Source organism: Triticum aestivum, chromosome 2A (genome assembly GCF_018294505.1).
Source record: "Triticum aestivum cultivar Chinese Spring chromosome 2A, IWGSC CS RefSeq v2.1, whole genome shotgun sequence".
In the NCBI taxonomy this organism is placed as follows: Eukaryota; Viridiplantae; Streptophyta; class Magnoliopsida; order Poales; family Poaceae; genus Triticum; species Triticum aestivum.
The window spans coordinates 737,301,816-737,324,292 of record NC_057797.1 but is presented as its reverse complement, the minus strand read 5'-3'; the positions used below and the strand labels follow the sequence as shown (position 1 = coordinate 737,324,292).

Sequence of the window (22,477 nt, the reverse complement as noted above, 5' to 3'; positions counted from 1 at the left end):
GCTTTGAATCCCCTCAATTAGTTTGCTTCTTATTATGCATTCGAGGTAACGAGACTTGCCGAATTCTACCCCTGGACATATCAAGCACGGATTTGGTAAGGATCTGTATTATTGGTGAGCTCTCTATTATGCTTGTTGAAACAAGTATTATTGGTGACAATGTGAAACTTCTATGCTATCTATTATTGGTGAGCTCTCTATTATGCTTGTTGAAACAAGTATTATTGGTGACAATGTGAAACTTCTATGCTCTGTATTATTGGTGAGCTCTCTATTATGCTTGTTGAAACAAGTATTATTGGTGACAATGTGAAACAAGAGATGATATGTTTAGAGATGTAACTATTATTAGTGAGCTCTCTATTATGCTTGTTGAAACAAATAATCATGATCTTTACGACTTGGTACACTTATCAAAGTTGGCACTGATGTCGCATCTTTTGCAATAAATCTAGTGGAAAGTAAATTGGGAAATAGTATGAGTGATGATCTCTTGAATGATTGCTTAGTGACATTTGTTGAACGGATGTGTTCTTTGAAGTAAGTGAAGATAACATAGGTGAGGCTTTCATGGCAATGCAGAAGCGTAGTCTTCCTAGTATTGTAATTTTCTTCTTTTGTATCTTTCATGTAAACATATTCGTATTGTAGTTGAGCACATTTGGAATATCCTAAACTAGAATGTTGCGAGACTTGAATTTAGCTAATATTTCAATTCTTTTGCCACATATTGTATGCCACTTCGATTAGATAATTTTTTTTGGAGTGTGCACACCATTCATTTAATTCCTGGATCCGGCACTACCCAGAACCCAATCGAACCCCTTCCTCCCCACTCACATCCTCCTCCCCCACACCCTACTACCCTGGCACCGCTCCCATGATTGTTGTCCGGGCTATTACGGTCCTCCCGCCTCTCCACCTCGTCACTATGCTTGCCCTTCCATCCACTCCACCATGTTGAGTCAATCCCTAGTCGCCCCACCTCCGTCCCCTCGATCTCATGGCCACCGTCAGTTCACATCACCAGCATTGTCCATCCGGAGGCATCCCACCTCGCCTCCACCATCGCAATCCCTTTGAACGAGGAATCTGTCTCCCAACTCCCCCTCCTCTCTTCTTAGGTGCGCCCCTTAACCAATGATGTCTATGCCGAACACCTTGGACACCAAGTGTTTGGTGAAATCACTGAACATAGCATATGTCATTTTCGACAAATTTGTTGTTCATTTGCATGGAAACACGATGGATTCAGATGATGATAATTCTATAGTGACTTATTGAATCTTTGTCATCAAAAAAACGATCCGGACGACGAACCGGTGGTGATGATGAGTGGGCTTGATGAAACTGAGAAGGAAGAGGAGCATGTCATCAACTTCAAGGGTTCTACATTGGGATGAATTAAATTAAATTTAAGTTTGAACTATATAGTTTGGAAATTATGTTTGAATTGTGATATTAATCTTTGAATTATTTTTGCATCCTAATACTTATCTTTAAATTACTTATATGGAAAATCAATGTTGAAGCGAAAAATTTTGTTTGAAAAAAAAGGATCATGCAAGCAAGGGAGAAGTAGGGGGCGCCAGACAAGCAGAGTATGACGTGGACAATTAGGTACTGAATTTGGCCCACACCCTTGGAGATGCCAACTCTGGTTCAAACTGGAAGAGTATGTCATTCCAATGTGCGAGAAAAAACCCAGGCACTTTTGAGCACATTGAACTATCGATATGACTGAGATCCCTCACAACCCAGGCACAATGACGCGGTTATCAAGGGTGCGCTCTACCACTCAGCTAATAGTCTGTCGTGTGGGCCTCCCAAAGTACGGCGTGCTATGCCAAAAGCGAGAAAAAACTATATCCATTCCTTTTTGACATTCACATGCAATCACATCACAAAGGGAAAGGGGGCACGTGCCGGATCCCATCACCATCAACTACTAATTTGTTACGATATAAAGATAGAGTGTGGCTAGATCTTAGTCGATTGAGACTTAACAAAGTCTCAATCAAGTGACAGAACACATAATAGAGAAGAAAGAAAAAGAATTAAAATTTGTTTACACGGATCTCCACAAGATCTCATGGGTATAGTTAGTCTCAGTCGATTGAGATTTAACAATCCCGATAAGGGTAATACAAGCCCATGAACTTTGTCTTACTTCACCTTAAACGAAAAGAAGACTTTCATATCAAGTTTAACTGCATGCCTTCTTTTTGGCCGTGAAGTATATATGTTGGATGGGAGCGGCTACAAGTCAATCGACTGACTCTACAATTGTGTCAGTCGATTCCTAAAGAAGAGCAGAATGATGGAAAGCAAAAGAAAATTGACTGACCTGAACTAAGCGTCAGTCGAATCAGCCCAAAAGGAAAAAAACATCACTGATCCAGCGCTGAAACCCCTTTTGATGTTTTGCCATCTATACAACCCAAAATTAAACGGGCCTGACCCTGCTAAGAAACCAAACCCACTACCTTCAGAGATCTGGATCCAGCTCACGGGCATATAACTAGGTCTTCTTCCTTGCCCCTCCTTCCCCCATCACCAGCGCCACCATGGACTCATGAACAAAACTCGGATACTGCCGCCCTCTGGTGTCTCGATAGATCTCCATCCTCTACATTTCTTCCATGCTATGTCCTTCTCCTCTGATTGCCCAAAGTTCTTGTAGGGAGAACTAAACTTGTAGTAGTTGTTCAACAACAACAAATAATTAGAAAAGTTATATTCTGTCTCTTTACTGCCCAGCAAAAAATGATGTAACTGGAACTAGAAAAAGATAGTGACAACACCAGAATACACATTTGCTGTTAGAAATTCAGACAATTGAACAATACAAATTCATACTATAACTTATGACTAAAAAATAACATGTTTGTACTTGTACTAAAAGATGTTGAACTACAAGAAAGGCAGAACACCCACCTAAAGGCAGAAATTGAAAGTTTAATCATAAGAAGTAAAATTGCGCCTGTTTGTAATACAAGTTGTTGAGCTATAAGTAGAGAAGAACACCACCCTAAAATCAGAATTTAATTTTTTTTCTTCATATGAACTAAACTTGCATATACATAAATTTGAACTTGCAATTGTTGGTCAAGAGCAACATATAAAAAAAAAGTGCAAATAGCATGTCTACATAATTAGAAAAGTTAAACGTAACATCTACCCCCTAGTTCAATTACAAAATGTTTGAAAACAGCTAAGGCAGAACACCTCGGTAAAATTTGCAAGTAGGGAGAACTAAACTTGTTGTAGTTGTTCAACAACAACACATAATTAGAAAAGTTATATCCTGTCTCTTTAGTGCCCAGCAAAAAATGATGTAACCAGAAATAGAAAAAAATAGCGAGAACACTTGAATGTACATTTGCTGTCAGAAATTCAGAGAATTGAACAATACAAATTCATACTACAGTAAAAAATAACATGTTTGTACTTGTACAAAAAAATGTTGAACTACAAGAAAGGCAGAACACCCACCTAAAGACAGAAATTGAAAATTTAATCATAAGAAGTAAAGTTGCGCCTGTTTGTAATACAAGTTGTCGAACTACAAGTAGAGCAGAAAACCACCCTAAAATCAGAGATTAAAAAATTTCTTCATACGAACTAAACTTGCATATACATAAATCTAAACTTGCAATTGTTGGTTAAGAGTAACATATGAAAAAAAATATAGTACAAATAGCATGTCTACGTAATTAGAAAAGTTAAACGTAGCATCTACCCCCCTAGTTCAATTACAAACTGATTGAAAACGGCTAAGGCACAACACCTCCGTAAAATTTGCAAGTAGGGAGAACTAAACTTGTAGCAGCAAAAACATTGGGGAGATATAAATGTACACTACATGCATACTTAGGCTCTTATAATAAGTTAACAAAATAGATGTTGTAGTTATCAATTCAAAAACATAATTAACATATAAAAAACAGATAGGTAGACTATGAAAATTTAAGAACAATATCAAGCTAGTGTAATAAAAAAATTATATTATACTAGTCTTACATGAAACTTGCACACAAAGAATAACTGCAAAAAATAACAAATGGTACTGCTATCTCTAAATATTTCTAGACATACTAGATATACTAGCCAAAACATCATGGTTAGAAAAAAACATTAATATACAGATAAAACTTGCACATACATATTTTTTACAAATACACATCCACAAAGGTAGTTAACCAAAAAAGAAGAAATCATAGGATGAACTATGGAAAAATCAGTACAGTTTCAAGCTGATTAAAACAAGTTAATTCACCAAAAACTACCAGAACTAAAACTTCATGATGTTGTGTTTACATCAGTGTATTTCAAAAGGGAAACATGGGTAGCTCTAATTTATACAGATAAAACTTGTACACAAGTAAACTAAAGAAAGTATGTTTTTTATTTTCTGACAAAGAAAACTTCTAATGTAAACACAACATAAATCCTTAATACAACCTATAAAAATCCTTTTTACAAATTGCACAAATCCAATACAAGAAAATTGCCCTTAACACAATCTATAAAATAAATGATTAATATAACTACAAACAAAGACAACCTAGTCAAAGAATGGGGAACGAACCCTTAATTCAACGAGTTCTGTATTAGCCATGATTATACAAAAGAAATGCAGGAACTAAGTAAACATATACGGATATATTGATGTCTACAAAGAAAATATAGCTATAAAGAAATGATTGATACAACTCACCATCCGCATGAAGCAATCCTTGTCAAGGACAACATCAAACACTTGAGGAAATCCTCCAGGTGGCTCGAACGGCAGGCACGGCGCACGGGCAAACCATACATACAGAAAATAAAAAATAAAACTTAAATAAAAAGGAAAAATTATCTAATTACCCAACAGGGGATAAAAAACCCGGAGAACCTAGATGAACTATAGAACACCAAAAAAATACATTCTAATTAAAGCATAGGATAAATTGGACATAAAAAAAAGAAAACTCAAAAACTGAATTCCAACTCTAGGTAGATATCTTCAAAGAAGTGAAGATGTAAGTAATACAACGAACCAAATTCATGAATATAAATTGAAGATATTGCATGATCATGGACCTAAATTTGCGTAAGTTGCTCAAAAGCAAAGAGTAATCATGCAAGATTAGGCAAATCACTTAACTGTATTCTACTTAGATTAAAATATGCACACAGAATATCAAAAGGAAAAAGATCACCGGCATTTATTCATTTTTGAAAGATTATGTTATTTCTTTTGTTTAGAGGTTATCAGGACAGTTTAAATCTACCTAAACTACACATGCGCCCTTTAAAATTTGCAGAAATCCAATACAAGCAAATTGCTTTACAAAAATACAAATACAAATACAGCCATGCTATACCAGCTTGGAACAAGCATATTATAAGTGCAGGGACCAAAAACTACAAGCACCAGTATACTAAAAAAGCTATGTACAGAAATATTACAAATACAGGAACTAAAAATAAAAACATTAGCATAATAAAAAATATAAGAACAAAAAGATAGTTAAAAAACTTCAAGGATTTGACATAACATAGAGCATACACACACTGCATGCAAAAACTCACGAAATAAAATACGGCCAATAGTGACACGACCTATGAATAGCATTAGATTAACAATATAAACAAAAAGGATTTGACCTTTCAAGACATACATATCTAAGATTAATGAAAAAAAACCTTACTAAATAAAAATCAGATCAAATCTCAAAAGTAAACTTAACATGCCAACAGTCAGAGCAAAATATAAACACAACGAAAATCCTAATCTAAGCATGATAAACAAAGAACCCTAACCATACTACTCGTACTACCACCATAAACACATATCTGTAGAAACCCTAATCAGGCAAAAATTAGATCAAATCTGAAGAAAACAGATACCCTAACTGAAACATGATAGACAAGAACCATAAAGATCTACTTGTACTACCCCAACAACAAAAGAACCCTAACCTGGCAGACATTGGAACAGATCTGAAGAAAACAGAATCAATAGAGAAAGCATGCTACACAAGATAGCATGCTAAACAAGAAACCCTGACCAAAAACTACTCAGAAAGAAGATTCAAGACAAAAAAATATACCTGGAAAAGAGCAGAAGCACCAAAGGAGATCTCCTAAACCAAGAAAAACGTCGAGATGCAAATCCTGCAAATTTTAACAGCAAGATCTTAGTCTCTTCAGAAACTAAAGCAGAACTAGATAGGAAGAGGAGAGGACGAACTCGACGAACCCTAGCTCTGCATAGGAAGAGGAGACGACACATGGAGGAGAAGAGAGACTGAAACTGAGAGGGGAAAGTGACTGGCAGGATACTAGAAGCGAGGAGATAAGAGACGAGAACGGCCTACGCTCGGTATCCACAGCAACGGGCTGGGCTGGCAGCCTGTTAACGGGAGCCGAACCATCAGAAAACGGGCACCCGAAAGCAGAACGAGCCCGAACACAGAATTGACTGAACCACAACAAAGCGTCAGTCGATTTCGACGCAGCCCAGCTGGACCAGCTAACACAGGAAAAAGAAAAACAAGGCACAAATCTCAAAGCAAAATCCAATGACTAGTAATTCGACTGAACCAAAACTAAAAAGTCAGCTGACTTGAAATGTAGCTAACTTGATGTTGGATCGCCAAGGACGTGACGAGGACCATTGCATCACACTCTTATAGCCTACTCCCTCCGTCCGCGAATAAATGTACATCTAGCCTTTGTCTTAAGTCAAAGTTTTAAAACTTTGACCAACTTTATAGAAAAAAGTATCAGCATTTATGGCACTAAATTAGTATCACTAGATTCGTTTTGAAAAGTAGTTTCATAATATATCAATTTGATGTCATATAAGTTACTACTCTTTTATATAAAGTTGGTCAAAATTTTAAAACTTGGACTTGGACCAAAAGGTAGAGGTACACTTATTCGTGGACGGAGGGAGTAATAGCTAACTCCCATCCTTGGCCAGTTTGCCTAGTGCACGCCGCGGAGCGGCAATTCCCAAGCAAGTCCTCCTCGCAAACATCTCCCGATCGACGTGTCGGCAGCACAGCTCCAAACCTAGCCCCGATCCATGCCTCGACGACAACAATGCCGGCCTCCAGCTAGAACAAGAACGAGAGCCAGCATTTATAAAGGCCATGCACGCACACATACTGGGAACGTAGCACAGCAGGTAATTAGCCATGGGGAGCCTAGAGCTTTTCTCGCTTCTCCCCTTCCTATTGTTCGCCCTTGTCGCCGCCGGGGAAATCGAAGAGCTCAACACGTACGTCGTCCACGTTCAGCCCAAGGAGAACCACGTGTTCGGCACACCCAGCGACCGGAAGGAGTGGCACCAGTCCTTCCTCCCCGACAATGACCGTCTCGTCCACTCCTACCACCACGTCGCGAGCGGCTTCGCGGCGCGGCTGACGCGGCGGGAGCTCGACGCCGTCTCCGCCATGCCCGGGTTCGTCGCCGCGGTGCCGGACGTGATCTACCGCCTGCAGACCACGCACACCCCGCAGTTCCTCGGGTTGAACACGGCTCTAGGCTATAGGAACCCGTCCGTCGGGTCCGGCGATGGCGTCATCATCGGGGTGCTCGACACCGGCGTCTTCCCCAACCACCCCTCGTTCAGCGGCAAAGGGATGCCGCCGCCGCCCGCCAAGTGGAAGGGCAGGTGCGACTTCAACGCCTCCGCGTGTAACAACAAGCTCATCGGTGCCCGGAGTTTTATCAGTGAGGGTAGCTCTTCCGGCGGGCCTCCGACCGACGAGGAAGGGCACGGCACGCACACGTCAAGCACCGCGGCCGGAGCCGTCGTGCCGGGCGCTCAGGTGCTTGGCCAGGCCAATGGCACCGCGTCCGGGATGGCGCCCCGTGCGCACCTCGCCATGTACAAGGTTTGCAGCGAGGACGGATGCGCCAGCGTGGACATCCTCGCCGGCATCGACGCCGCCGTGTCCGACGGCTGCGACGTCATATCCATGTCACTCGGCGGAGAGTCGGTGCCCTTCTACCACGACAGCATCGCTGTCGGCACGTTCGCAGCGGCGGAGAAGGGCATCTTCGTCAGTATGGCGGCCGGCAACTCCGGCCCGAACTACACCACGCTGTCCAATGATGCGCCATGGATGCTCACCGTCGCCGCGAGCACCATGGACCGTTTGATCAGCGCCCAAGTGATCCTCGGAGATGGCCTCTCCTTCGACGGCGAGTCGGTCTACCAGCCCGACTCCGTGGAGGCCCCGTTGGTGTACGCCGGCGCGAGCTCAACGCCCTTGGCCCAGTTCTGCGGCAACGGCTCGCTGGACGGCTTCGACGTCAAGAACAAGATAGTGCTCTGCGAGCGTGGCGGCGATGTTGGGAGGGTTGACAAGGGCATCGAGGTGCTAAGAGCCGGAGGCGCCGGCATGATTCTCACCAATGAGTTCATCGACGGCTACAGCTTGCTCGCCGATGCGCACGTCCTGCCGGCGTCGCACGTCAGCTACGCCGCCGGAGTGGAGATCAAGAACTACATCAAGTGCACGCCCAACTGTACGGCCAAGATCTCCTTCAGAGGCACGGTCCTCGGCACGTCGCCGGCGCCGGCGATTACCTCCTTCTCCTCCCGTGGCCCTAGCACCCAGAACATGGACATCCTCAAGCCGGACATCACTGGCCCTGGCGTCAGCGTGCTCGCCGCGTGGCCGTTCAAGGTAGGCCCGCCGACATGGTTTAACGTGTCAACCGCACCGACCTTCAACATCATCTCTGGCACGTCCATGTCGACGCCGCACCTTGCTGGTATCGCCGCGCTGATCAAGAGCAAGCACCCTGACTGGTCGCCGGCCGCGATCAAGTCCGCCATCATGACAACCGCCTACGTCACCGACCGCTCCGGCACGCCAATCGTCAACCAGCAGCACAAGCCCGCCGACTTCTTCGCCATGGGCGCCGGCCATGTCAATCCGGACAAGGCCGTGGACCCCGGTCTGGTCTACGACACTGCCACCGGCGACTATATCGGCTTCCTCTGTGGCATGTACACGGACCAGCAGGTCTCGGTGATCGCGCGCCAGTCAGTCAACTGCTCGACCGTCCAGAAGATCCCGCAAAGCATGCTGAACTACCCGTCGATCTCGGTGTCGTTCGTGCCGGACTGGTACCCGTTGGCTCCAGTGATAGTGGAGCGCACGGTGAAGTACGTCGGACAGGCGGAGGCGGCGATGTACCAGGCCCACGTCGACATGCCGGCGGGCAGCTTCGTGAACGTCACCGTTACTCCGAGCGTGCTCTGGTTCAGCCACGCGACGCCGGAGCAGAAATTCACGGTGCTCGTGTTTCCGCTCAATGCCACCACAACGGCGGTGCAGGGCGCGATCCGGTGGGTGTCAGAGACCCACACCGTGAGGAGCCCCGTCTCGGCCATGTTCCCCTCACAGCACTAGAGCTTCCTCGATCCACTTGACTACTTTCCTTTTGTTTTTTTAACTACGTTCCATCGACAGGCTTCAGTAATGTGGGTTGGGAATAAAAATGTAAGGGTACATGTTTGAGTTGATTTGTATGCCAGCCATGGCATTTGCCAATCTGAGGTTCCGATCGAGGGTCTTGACTACTCTATTTGTGTTCCACTCTGTGTTTGTTCGGCCGTGGCATTGCCTGGCTATAGCCAGATCTCAAATGTCAAATCAAATCAATTGAGAAGCAACTATTGTTCAATCAGCTCACATTAGCTAGCACATGACCTTGATTGTACCTAGAATTAATGTCAGGACACTAAAATCCTCTAAAAGTTCGAATGGGGGTATTCCGCTGTCTGAGCAGAATTTTGAGTTCTATGGGATAGAGCAAAAGGAGTCCCGTGGGCACCTACGTAACCCAGTTGATAGAGTTTGCATGGATGGATTTGATGTCGGCTATAGGTTTCTGATCTGCTCAGAAGAGCTTTAGAATGAATTCAATTTTTTCGAGGAATTTGTTCATTTGGTATGCGACATGTTGTCCATTTTGTCCCATCATAGGGGTATAAGACATGTGGATTTTTAAAGTGGGTCGGTGAAGAATGGAAAGGGAGAGCGATGCTAGTGATCCACAGGCTCGCTAATGTAAAATTGATGCTATAGAAATCACTAATGTACAAGAACAAACATATAGCTTGTTTGAAAGAAGAGAGAAAGGTAGTGAATTTAAATGTCAAGCAGGCCTTAAGAGCGGGGATAGAAGAGATTTAGTTGTGCTATCAGTCATAGGTACATGTGTAATTTTGCATCCTCTCTTGCAATTTTTTATCAGGTGATTTATGTGAAAAGCTATGAAAATGTATGGGAACGCTTTTAGAAATTATCTGGACAACTTCTGGAAATAACCGAGAGCACTATCAGAGAAACCAATTGCAGAAACATTTGTGATCAGTTAAACCTAATACAACGTTACAACAACGCCATCAACAAGCTAAGCAATATGTTAAGAATACAACTATTAATCAAGAACACTATCGTAATTATTTGGATTTAAGTCCTCAACATCATGTCATTCATCGTCGCTGTTATAGATGACTTCATTGTTATTGGCTTCTAGATGATGTAGCTCTTCAACAATTTTAGAAGAAACACTAACCCTGTCTTCATCATTAAGCTCAACATTTTGGAAATCATCTTCTTCGTCGTCTTCATCTGCTCCTTCAACAAGAATAAAATCTTATGAAAAAACATCGTCGTGTTAATAGGGTTTCAGAGCTCCTTCATCTGCACTATAGTATTTTTTTGGAACATCATATCAATGTCTCTAGTTGATAGGCAGAACCACCTTCCATGGATTACCAAATTTGTGTCCTCCAAGTAAAAAACTTGTTCTAGCTTTGGCTGCAACCATCAATTGGTCCTTGTACCAAAAGGCAGACATATTTATGCTTTTAAAGAACCCATCCGATTGCACCCTCGTGGTGCTCTTACTTCCATGGTCAAGCAAATCACACTAAAACAAATATATTGATCTTTTACCATGCTTGGTTTCCATGTATTGCAAGTCAAGAACTTGCTTCATAACACCATACAATTTAGAAAAATATTTTAATATGGTACAACAGCGCGTATACTATATACTTAAATAGTTGATCCTCACGACAGTAACTCCACTTGATAGTCACTGACCCAGGTAACCTTATGTTAGTACAAGACGACAACAAACCAAAAAAAAAAAAAAACTGACTCCTCAACTACGTGTTCAAGAAGGAATCACGGCACGTCCACAAAACAGACGACCATCAACTGCAATCTTTAAAAGTAGGGAAAATAAGCGAGCGCGGTGCTAGCCCCATAAGAAAGGAGGAGGAAGTGGCGGACTGATCGATTGCTTGCCGCGTGTCGCACGCGTGTGCGACCGGCCCAGTTTTCAGCCGGCCAGCCGTATTTAATCGTTTTTTGTTTCAAATGATACGTTTGAGTGTCCATGACACCCTCGATCGGTTTGTCTTTGCATGCCGCCGAACGTGAATTCCCAAGCAGTGTACCCAATCATCCATCACCATGTCCCAGCTCCAAAGCTCCTTTGTCTCAAACTCTCGACCACAACAATACCTCCAGATAGAACAAGAAAGGGGCCCGGCGTGTATAAGGACCATGCACGCACACGCACTGGACATGCCAGACCACGTACATTAGTCATGGAAAGCTTCAAGCTGTCCTTGCTTTTCTCCCTTCTCGCCTTCCTCCTCCTCGCCATTGTCACCGCCGGAGACGAGCTCGGCACGTACGTCATCCACGTGCAGCCCCAGGAGAACCGCCCGTTCGCCACCATTGACGACCTGAAGGCGTGGCACCAGTCCTTCCTCCCCGAGCATGGCCGTCTCCTGCACTCCTACCACCACGTCGCGAGCGGCTTTGCGGCGCAGCTGACGCGGCGGGAGCTCAAAACCGTCTCCGCCATGTCCGGGTTTGTCGCCGCGGTGCCGAACGTGATCTACCACGTGCAGACGACGCACACGTCGCAGTTCCTCGGGCTGGACACGACGCTGGGTGTGAGGAACTTGTCCGTCGGCTCCGGCGAAGGCGTCATCATCGGGGTGCTTGACACCGGTGTCTTCCCCGACCACCCCTCCTTCAGCGGCTTCGGCATGATGCCGCCGCCGGCCAAGTGGAAGGGGAGGTGCGACTTCAACGGCTCCGTGTGCAACGGGCACAAACTGATCGGTGCTCGGACCTTCATCACCAGCGGCAACCCCAGTGCTCCTGGCGCCGCCCCCGTGTCGCCGATCGACGGGAATGGGCACGGCACGCACACATCTAGCACCGCCGCAGGATCAGCCGTGCCGGGTGCTCAGGTGCTTGGGCAGGGCAACGGCACCGCGTCCGGTATCGCGCCCGGCGCGCACGTCGCCGTGTACAAGGTTTGCGACGCGAGCGGTGCCTGTGCCGTTGTAGATGTACTCGCTGGCATCGACGCCGCCGTGTCCGACGGCTGCGACGTTATATCCATATCTCTCGGCTTTCCTCAGCGGCCTTTCTACAATGATAGCGTCGCCGTCGGCACGTTCGCCGCAGCGGAGAAGGGGATCTTCGTCAGTATGGCGGCTGGCAACGCCGGCCCGAGAAACTCCACAATATTGAATGAGGCGCCATGGATGCTCACCGTCGCGGCGAGCACCATGGACCGTTTGATCATCGCCAAGGTTATCCTTGGAGAAAACCTCTCGTTCGACGGCGAGTCGCTCTACCAGCCCGACAACTCGGTGGCTGCCCCGTTGTTCTACCCCGGTGCGAACTCAACGCCCTCCGCCCAGTTCTGCGGCAACGGCTCGTTGGACGGCTTTGACGTCAGGAACAAGATAGTGTTATGCGACAGCGGCAACGTCCTGCCGGTGGAGAAGGGAGCCGAGGTGCTGAGGGCAGGAGGCGCAGGCATGATTCTGGCCAACGAGTTTTCCCAGGGTTACATCACGTCCCCGGTCGCGCACGTCCTGCCGGCCTCGCGAGTCAGCTATGCTGCTGGAGTGGAGATCAAGAACTACATCAAGTCAACGCCGAACCCGACGGCCAATATCTCCTTCAGAGGCACGGTCCTCGGCACGTCGCCGGCGCCGGTCATCACCTACTTCTCCTCCCGTGGCCCCAGCGTCCACAGCCCCGGCATTCTCAAGCCTGACATCACGGGCCCGGGCGTGAACGTGATCGCGGCGTGGCCGTTCCATGTCGGCCCACCGTCGATTGACCTCAGGCCGACCTTCAACATTCTCTCCGGCACGTCCATGTCGACGCCGCACCTTGCTGGTGTCGCCGCCCTGATCAAGAGCAAGCACCCCGACTGGTCGCCGGCTGCGATCAAGTCCGCCATCATGACCACCGCCGACGTCACCGACCGCTCCGGCACGCTGATACTCGACGAGCAGCACAAGACCGCCGACCTCTTTGCCGTCGGGGCCGGCCATGTCAATCCGGAGAAGGCCGTGGACCCCGGCCTGGTCTTCGATGCCGCCGCCGAAGACTACATCGGCTACCTATGCGGCATGTATACGAACCAGCAAGTCTCGGTGATCGCGCGCCGGGCGGTGGACTGCTCGGCCGTCAAGGTGATCCGAGAGTACCAGCTAAACTACCCATCGATCTCGCTGAGGTTCCCACAGACATGGAGCCCGACGTTTGTTATTGAGGTAGACCGCACTGTGAAGAACGTCGGAGAGGTGCCAGCCACGTACCACCATCAGGTCGACATGCCGGCAGACAGCCCTGTGAGCGTCGGCGTTTTCCCGAGCTCCCTATTGTTCGCCGAGGCGGACCAAGTGCAGAAGTTACAAATATTCGTGTGGGCGACCAACAGCAGCGCCACGGCGGTGCAGGGCGCCCTACTGTGGGTGTCGGAGAAGCACACCGTGAGGATCCCCATCTCGGTCACCTTTGCCGCAGAATAGAGCCCGGTCTACTGGATAACTAACATCGTCTTCTGCAACGTCAGTTGTTGCTTAGCGTCAGACACGCGGGAGCTGGAATTAAAATGTACTCCCTCCGATCCAAAATAAATGCCGTGATTTTGGTTCAAATACGACCAAAACCATGACACTTATTTTGAATCAGAGGAAGTAGCCGTCAATGTTTAAATTGATCTATGTCCCCAAAAATTCTTTGAGGTCAATACTTGAAATAGGAACTTTTTTTTACATGGTAATATGCGTATCATTTATATCATACAGGTCATAGTATAAGCCATGTAAACACTGATCTGACAAAATTAAAAAGACAACAAAACAAAGGAATATCAGCCAAGAAGAAAAATTACAATCAAGATTAAAGAATCCTATGTGTTTAACACCAAAAGCAGGGTATTTACCGAGTGTTATTTTTGTAAGACACTCGGCAAATAATTTAAAAGCAATAAAGTGCATGTGAGTACATTTTTAAGTTTATTTTACGAAGGAAGCTACTAATATATGTATAACTACCTAAAATATTGATTTTCCTTGAATTTATAGATCATTTTATGTACATGTTGTTCAAAATTGAATATTATTTGATAAATGGCTAGAAATGCAATTCATGTCTTAAACAAATAGCAAAACGTTCCCAAAGAATGCCAAAAACTTTCATTAGTAACACAATGTACGTAATATATGTTCCATGTGGAAAAAATAAGGGATGTTTTGGATAAAAGCCATTAAGTGCATTTGTAGACATTTAAGGATATAATTTAAATTTGAAGTGCAAGTGCATGAAAAAGTTGGCAAAAATGGATTAAAAATCCTATTTGTGTTCTTGTGACTACGCTTAGGCCTTATATAAGAAAAGAAAATTCCAAGCATGAGGATGCCAAAATCGACCTCGACCATGGAGCTTATTGTATTTTATTCCAAAAACGCAAACAAAGTAACAAAAACATGAAACTTGTCATGGCGCCACTATATGAACCCTATAGGTTCTTTAAAAAGTTAGAAGGTTTTGAGAAGTTTGTGACATATGTTTTGAAAACGAACCATCTCCCACAAAGAATCATGATTTTGAGAAGGAACAAGTTGGGTTTAAAAGTGAAGGGTCAATTGCTTCATCTTTTGACCCTGAAACTTTTTCCACTCAATATACACCATCATATGTTTAATGTCAAAATATGGCACATTTGGCGATTCGTTCACTATATTTAAGTCATCAAGTGCATTTTAGGCATTTAGTATATATAATTCAAATTTGAATTACAAGTATATTGAAAAGTTGACATAATTAGGTTTAAAAAAAATCCTATTTGTGTTATTGAGTCTATCTTTAGACTTTGTCCAAGAAAAGAAAAAAAGAATTTGAACATGGAGGTTACTTGTTTTTTAACTCCGAAAAATGCAGACGAAGTCTGAAAAACATGAAAGTTGGCATGGTGTTGTTATATGATCCCTATAGGTTGTGGCAAAAAATTAAGAAGATTTATGAAAATGTGTGAAGTACACTGCTTGAAAACTGAACAATCTCCAAGAAGAATAATGGTTTGAGAAGGAACACGTCGGATTTGAAGGTGAAGTGTGGATTGCTTCATCATTTGAGCTTGAGATTTTTTACACTCAACATACATCATCACATGTTCCATGAATTGTTTTGGCCTTTTCAGGATTTGTTTGCTATATTCAAATCATTAAGTACATTTTCGGGCACTTAAGGGATATAATTTAAATTTGAATGTTCACAACTGTTAAACCAAAAACTCAAAAAAAATGAGCGTTTGCCCCGGCGCCACTATTGGCGGCCTCAATCCTGCTCGCGTCGCTTGCTTCCTTCTCTCATCAATCGACTAGCCTAAATTAAAAAAAAGCAGGCAATTTATGTAACAATCCGGGGGTAATCCTATTGTCGACACGTAGGAGCTGGAATTAAAATGTACTCCCTCCGGCCCAATATAAATGCCGTGATTTTGGTTCAAATATGAACCAAAACCACGACACTTATTTTGAATAGGAGGAAGTAGCCGTTAATGTTTAAATTGATCTATGTCCCCAAAAATTCTTTCAAGCCAAAGATTCCTCATCCCTACCACTACATGAGTTTGGATTTCCTTCCCCTTTTTCATGTAGAACGCACTCCTGAATCAAACACCTGAAACTGTTTCCTTCTACATTCATATTGGGCGCATATCTAATGTGCACAATCTAGCAAAATATGGTTAGCTTACTGGCCCTGTTCCTTAAGCTCGGTATTCTTTCAAATTAGTTGGTTTGCAAGTGTTGAGTAGTGGTCGATTTGATTGGATTCTCAAATGAACGGTTGAGACACAAACTAAAAGACGAATTCGCTCACGTGTTTTGAATCGGGGGGAGTAGCCGTTAAAGTTTAAACGGTTTTGCTAAAACTAATTAGGCTTGGAATTATTTTGGTCCCATTCACTTTTTCAACCATTGGATCAAAGTGTCTGGAGATTCGCTCAGGATGGCTGAAAACAACGCCCGGGAGTTGTGCAGCCGAAATGGGGATGGCCTGTTTCGTGCTTTTTTCTTCTTTGTTCTTGGTACGGGCCTGTGTTCGGGACGCAAAGTTTCTGCACCCGAGCTCAAATGAGCTCGTTGAGCTCGGGTGAACAGTAAAACCGAAACAAAATCGAAAACATTAAAAAAAATTCCATTTTTTTGGGTGAAACATTGACAAAAGTTTGAAGTACTTGCAAAAATTCGTCTTGAAATCACGTTCCTAGATGACGTGGCAAAAAAGTCGGTACTCTAAAAATGCTACTTTCAAAAGCATTTTGGAGCACTAAATTTGTTTTTTTTTCTTGCCACGCCTTGCAGGAATGTGATTCCATGACGAATTTTTGCAAGTACTTGGAATTTTTTTCAATGTTTTTCTCAAAAAAGATTGGATTTTTTTATTGTTCACCGAGCTCATTTAAGCTCCGGAGCAGAAAGGTACTTTCGCTGTGTTTGCTGCTTTTATGGGCCTTTTCATTTTCTAGTCTGATTTTAGTGTCCACAACGGATTTTTCTTTCTGGTTGAGCCGTGTTTCCTTTTGTCCATTTTTGAAGTGATGAGATGAGTGCGCAGGTGAGAGGTATGCTGCAACTGAGATATATGTTGCATTGTTTTAAATAAAACTAGTAATCGTACACGTGCAAATGCACGTTTATCTAAAATAAAATTGATCCTTGTTCAGTTTTCACACTAGTATAAGTGTGAACATATAATTTTAATGATCTAAAACGTCTTATATTGTTTATAGAGGGAGTATTTTTTATTCAAAATTGTTGCTACTATAGAGATCTTATTTGAAGATGAAACCATCCAAATATATTCACACGAATTTTTTTAAGGGAATATATTCACATCGTTCACAGCAAACATCAATAGGAAAAACTCTGTATTAATATTTCAAACGACTTAAATAACTTCCACTATACATTGGAAAACTGAAAACATGTCTATGCTTATATGGTTGACTTACAATACCATGCATGATTTGATTCCATTGTTTGATACTCCATCCAACTCTAACTCTTCTCTATAACTGAAAATCAACCAAGCAAAACAGAAAAGAGAAACAAACTATAAGAACATGAGTAAACCTTATCTCGCTTCGACGCAAATCATGGATGATTGTGGGCGCCCAACCGCTGATTATGTAAAATTACCTAGAAGGTTCAGCTCTGATGGTTCTGTAAGCAAGTATCTTGTCTAGATATAATAGTTCTAGGGACAAACCTAAAAACTTTATTAGATGCCCCTGATGCACTGTAAGGCCTTGCAGTGTTAGCTCGAACAGCCCAACTGTATGGACATGTAAATCAGGTATCGACATGAAAACATGGATGAAGAATCTATATATTTTTGTAGGTGAAAAATAAATTTCAGTTAGAAGTTGCCGCAAGTATATATGTATTGACACATTCGACATATAGTATGATATATCAATAGTAAAAGTTCATATTATAACATTGTACAAATGGTAAGATATTTGCTCAAGATAACACATCGATTCACAAAACCAAGTCCCAAAAAGGTAGACCATCCTTCTGCATATTTGCACGGCAACACAATAGTCAAACATATGGAAAACTTAGCTGCATGTCAAAATCATACGATTAGAATCCATTAATCTTTAGAAATATATACTCGTTTGATCTAATTCAATCATCAAAAGCATACAGGTCTAGGAATAGGAGTTAATCTGAAGCATGTGTCTTGTTCTTAACTTGTCTTTGGCTACTCTCTTCTCCTTCTGGTTGATCTGTTGAGATCCTTTTCCAGAAGCATATTCAGTAGAAGGGAAAATAATACTTTTAAGGAGAACCGTATTTTGATATTGCAAAAAAGCACACATTCAGTACAGGCAAGATTTAGTAGCTCCCGATGTTTCGAGTCATTTACGCAATTCAGAAATACCACAAAATATAACCAGGACTGAATAATTGCACAAGAAAAAGAGTAACAAGTGTCCAGTAAATACAACTTGGCACACGATCTAGCTTACGAACTAATGAATAGATTGAAAGGAAGTATTGCTACATGCATATATAATGAACATACAGTGAAGTACTGTCACAAAGCACAGGTCAGTGAATTTGAACATTGTTCTTTATGTAACTGTAGAAACTAAGAATAAAGACTGGAACTATTTGTAATGAGTAAGAAGCCAATCCTTGAATTTTGGAAAATGTACAGTAAAATAATTAATCAAAGTTCAATGCAAAATAGAAAGATGTCCATTAAGAGACATACTCCTTTTCCTGGTTCCTTATGATCACATTTAGCACACCATCGATGTTAATAAGCTCATACGCAGCCTTGATCAAGCACCTGGATTATAAGAGAACATACATTGGACACTTTAGTAAAATGATGCTTCATAAACAGCTACATGCATATGTACCAGTCTGAAAGTGATACCTCCATATTGCAAAAGTTTGTGACCTCTTGAGTTACAAATTTACAAGCACAAGGATGAAGAAAATATAAAGGGAAAGAAGAGAAGAATGCACCAAGCTGCGCCTGCATGTCTACTGTAGCAATTACAGTGTAATCATGCATCAGCAAGTCTTAGAAATGATGACCATAGTACAAAAATAGGTTCATTTAGAAATGTAGCCGGCATACAGGGAGGCTAAACAATCCAGTCCTAAATAATCAACACCATGTGTTCATCAAAAGGTTAACAGCTCGCACAGATCAGCTCGAACATAGTCAATAGGCAAAGCATATTGAATGTTTAAGTCACACTAACAGAATAAATATGCGTAAAGGTAAATGGTAACTTGCAGATTTTCCTTTGCATTTATCAGAAGTGGACAATACTTTAGGTTGACACAGAAGAAATATCTACATCATAGGAATGGAAGAAAATGAATTGCAAAGAACCCCAAGCATCATGGACTCGCCATCCTTTCCCATATTTCAGCCATAAAAAATTGAAATGAACATTTTGAGAAACATTTTCTCCCCATTTCATTACCGAGAAAACATTTTTAGAAAGATTCCTCTCTACCAATGATTTTTTATCTATACATAAACAACAAAAACTATCAAATAAAATTACCAAATGTACATGGGCAACAAATCATTCCATTTGTTACTTCCTTCAAAAGTTAAATCATTGATTAGTAATCAATGATGTTTGTTCCAAGTTTTAGTTCGACAGTTTGCATACACATATTCCACTTGATGTACGACAATAATATACAGTTTAAAATGTGGACAATTGAAGGAATGATGTACCTAACTGAGGAATCCAAGAGAAAGAACATTAGCTCTAGTCTCATCAGCTTCGCGTATTCCTTTACAATCGTGTGATTAACTGCTTCCTTTCCGAGTTCAGTCCATACCGCAGAAACGAAATTGTTAGTTATTTGATGATAATGGACATAATAAATAGCACACTGTACTATTACAAATGCCAATATAAAATCCAATGAATATGTAAGATGCAGGTTGGCAACTACCATGAATATGTAGGAGTATCACAACATAAAAGGTGCTACAGTGGCTCATGGAGGAAATCTGAAGAAGATAATCATTTTGGTTTAGAAAAGAGGCGAAATATGAAGATAATAATTTTTGGTTCAAAAAAAAGAGGCAAAATTTAGAGGAGAATATTATCCAATGCAAGTAGGACGAACAATTGCATAAGCTTATCACTATTGACATTAGCTTAGTATAAGATTTAACATAGGTAGTCAATGTGGTCATTTTGGTTCAGAAGATAGCCTCAAGCTTCTAATCCAGAGCTTTGCGTACATTTACAAATAAAATATGAATAGTAATGCTAAGTGGCTAGTCATGTAAAAATATGGAAGATGGTAGAAGATACAACACATGATTGGAGATAATTTTTTTGTTTATTAGGGCAAAATTTCTAAGCAAGCACAAACTGTACACAAGGTGTGTCAGAACGGTAGGAGCAAAAACTCACCAGTGGTCAGAGTCACCCAGCCACCCAGGCACGTCTACTCTTCTCTTGAGCGTTCTCGAGTGTCGCTGCTATAACAACCTCGGCAACGTCGGTGTCCTTCTCCACGCTTCACCTGCATCATTCCCATGCTTCAGTGCAACTGACGAAGACCATCTCCTCTCTTTCCTAACATCGGATGCCTGGACAAGGAGCAAGTACATGTAGGATTTTGAGGAGAAAGGCATGCTGAGAAAACAAGGTTATATAGATTACAAATTTAATATCTGGCATATTAAATATTATATTTCTGAAGCAAGGAATCACACAAAAAAATTATAGACAATCTTCGGCAAAAATAAGATCAGTGAAGCAATGCATGAATATGGCTGTTGGAGCATACGCATCATACACTACTCCCTGCAGCCGGTCGTCCAGTCCATATCCTAGTATATGCTTAAAGTAGCCACTCTTGCCAAAATAAGGACAAAAAAGGTGATTGGGGAGTGTTTTGCTAGATTGTAAAAATTATGCATCGTAATGGAAAGTGAAACTGTAATGAGATGAAAATGGACTTAGATGAGAGGACGAAAGTAAGATGCAAATGAAGAGTGAAATAAAACAGAACCTTCTCTGTTGCCGCAACTGGTTCCTCTGTTCAGTAGTGCTTTTAGGGTCGTAACAACCCAGAAAAAACTCCCATATATACTTCCCCTTTGATATTTCGGTGGACACCCTGTTCGCATAACCAAAAATAAAGACAACGTCCTGGTTCAATTAATCTGAGCAGTCAGAACATGTGCATAGATGCAGCATATATGCCCCAAGGGATACTAACAAAAGCCAAGAAAATGGATAGTTGTTAAGAACAAGAAAAAATGCAAGGTTGAAAGGGTAGAAAACAATGTGAAGGGATGCACCTCCAGAGAGTAAAGAAGTGTCACTGATGAGAATACGTGGAGTAGACTATGCAGCAGTGTATTTACCACCAATAGAGCAAGCATGATTCATAGTCTTCCCACTGAATCTTGTATCAGTTGGAGAAACAAACTGATGGAGCCAGAATGTCGAAATATGCTTTGTGCAAATTCCTACAAGTTTTATTTCTCATGAATGATTATCTATCGGCTGTATATGTAACAGTGCCTACTGCCTAGACCCTTTAAAAAAAAGAGAAAACTGTCAACTGTCCTGAATGTTATTTGTAGCAGTTTGACTGCAGGTGTTGTCACACATGATACATGACATTTACCCTACCCGGGGTGTGAGATCGATACAATATGTCACTAAGCTAATTACGCTACTGGTGATGAAAGATAGATATATATAGCTCACCCCACGCTGTACTCTCATGATCATTCCAGCTGCGTATAGACAACCCTCCTCGTTGAACAGCAGCTTCCATCTCCTTGGAGGACACAGCGTGCGGCGAGGCTGCTAAGGACAAGAAGGAAAAATCAATATAAACCAATCGATGACCAATGCACACCTGTCATTAATCTCTCTCTCTAATCATCTTTGGGGACTCTGAAATTTCATATGCATATATATAGGGATTTATGCTTCTGTTGTAATTGTGTTGCTTAGATGTTCAGACGGGAGGTAAGAGCGGTGGAGGGCAGGGGCGGCCAGTAGGGAGGAGACCTGCGGCGAAGGGCGGCTCTGGTGGCCCGCGGCAAAGGGCGGCTCCGGGGCTGCGGCTCGGCGACCTGTGGCCCGCAGCAAAGGGCGGCTCCGGGGCGGTGGCTCGGCGACCTGCGGCCTGCGGCGAAGGGCAGCTTCGGCGGCACGCGGCTCGGCGACCTGCGGCCCGCGGCGAAGGACGGCTCCGGCGACGGCTCGGCGACCTGCGGCCCACGCCCGATTGCGGGAGGAAGAACGACGCGGGGGCGTGCGGGAGGAACGGCACAGGGCCGTGAGGTCGTGCGGGCGGGGCGAGAGGTCGTGCAAACATTTTTTTAGCGGTGGATGGACTGTAGGTGGCTTAATTCGTGGCTTGTTGGGTTAAACACGGAAAGATTATGGACCATCAGATTTTGTAGATGAACAGATATAATTGTTTAGATCTGCCCCTCTCTTTCTTTTAGGGTTCGAATAACTGCCACACGTGTGGCATGGACGGAAACCCGCCCGCACGCCTTGTGTGGCATGGACGGGAACCGGCCCG

At 43.1% G+C, this 22,477-nt stretch overlaps 3 protein-coding genes and 1 long non-coding RNA gene across 9 annotated transcripts; 2 read left to right on the top strand and 2 right to left on the bottom strand.

Moving 5' to 3' along the window:
* Positions 1-2,176: 2,176 nt before the first annotated feature.
* LOC123190714 (uncharacterized) lies at positions 2,177-6,441 on the bottom strand. Of its 3 annotated transcripts, XM_044603419.1 has the most exons (5): positions 6,251-6,392; positions 6,102-6,165; positions 4,721-4,738; positions 3,496-3,589; positions 2,177-2,689 (listed from the first exon to the last, which is right to left on the bottom strand). In XM_044603419.1, exons 1-5 carry the CDS (start codon positions 6,281-6,283, stop codon positions 2,554-2,556), a joined length of 345 nt encoding a protein of 114 aa, XP_044459354.1. In that variant the 5' UTR covers positions 6,284-6,392; the 3' UTR covers positions 2,177-2,553. The 3 variants fall into 3 exon arrangements, 1 of the variants encoding a protein (XP_044459354.1); XR_006496516.1 differs by lacking the exon at positions 3,496-3,589 and having other exon boundaries at positions 6,251-6,412; XR_006496515.1 differs by lacking the exon at positions 3,496-3,589 and having other exon boundaries at positions 4,721-6,165; positions 6,251-6,441.
* A 752-nt stretch (positions 6,442-7,193) lies between these two features.
* Positions 7,194-9,440, top strand: LOC123186317 (subtilisin-like protease). The gene has a single exon (XM_044598098.1). The coding sequence runs from the start codon at positions 7,194-7,196 to the stop codon at positions 9,423-9,425; it is 2,232 nt and encodes a 743-aa protein (XP_044454033.1). The 3' UTR covers positions 9,426-9,440.
* Positions 9,441-11,641: 2,201 nt separating this feature from the next.
* Positions 11,642-13,882, top strand: LOC123191950 (subtilisin-like protease 4). The gene has a single exon (XM_044604478.1). It carries the CDS (start codon positions 11,642-11,644, stop codon positions 13,880-13,882), a length of 2,241 nt encoding a protein of 746 aa, XP_044460413.1.
* Positions 13,883-17,196: 3,314 nt separating this feature from the next.
* Positions 17,197-22,232, bottom strand: LOC123186315 (uncharacterized). 4 transcript variants are annotated; one of them, XR_006493606.1, is made up of 6 exons: positions 21,955-22,232; positions 21,646-21,744; positions 20,939-21,046; positions 20,335-20,513; positions 19,641-19,726; positions 17,197-18,725 (listed from the first exon to the last, which is right to left on the bottom strand). It is a non-coding gene; the product is annotated as an uncharacterized lncRNA (long non-coding RNA). The 4 variants fall into 4 exon arrangements; XR_006493605.1 differs by having other exon boundaries at positions 19,641-19,719; XR_006493607.1 differs by lacking the exon at positions 17,197-18,725 and having other exon boundaries at positions 19,020-19,726; positions 21,231-21,744.
* Between the last annotated feature and the right edge of the window lie 245 nt (positions 22,233-22,477).

Coding starts and splice junctions, on each gene's coding strand:
- LOC123190714 (XM_044603419.1), bottom strand. CDS start 6,283: ATGTGTCGTCTCCTCTTCCTATGCAGAGCTAGG. Junction 6,166..6,250: donor TCTTCCTATGCAGAGCTAGG/GTTCGTCGAGTT, acceptor TAAAATTTGCAG/GATTTGCATCTCGACGTTTT. Junction 2,690..3,495: donor TTTTCAATTTCTGTCTTTAG/GTGGGTGTTCTG, acceptor CTACAAGTTTAG/TTCTCCCTACAAGAACTTTG.
- LOC123186317 (XM_044598098.1), top strand. CDS start 7,194: ATGGGGAGCCTAGAGCTTTTCTCGCTTCTCCCCTTCCTATTGTTCGCC.
- LOC123191950 (XM_044604478.1), top strand. CDS start 11,642: ATGGAAAGCTTCAAGCTGTCCTTGCTTTTCTCCCTTCTCGCCTTCCTC.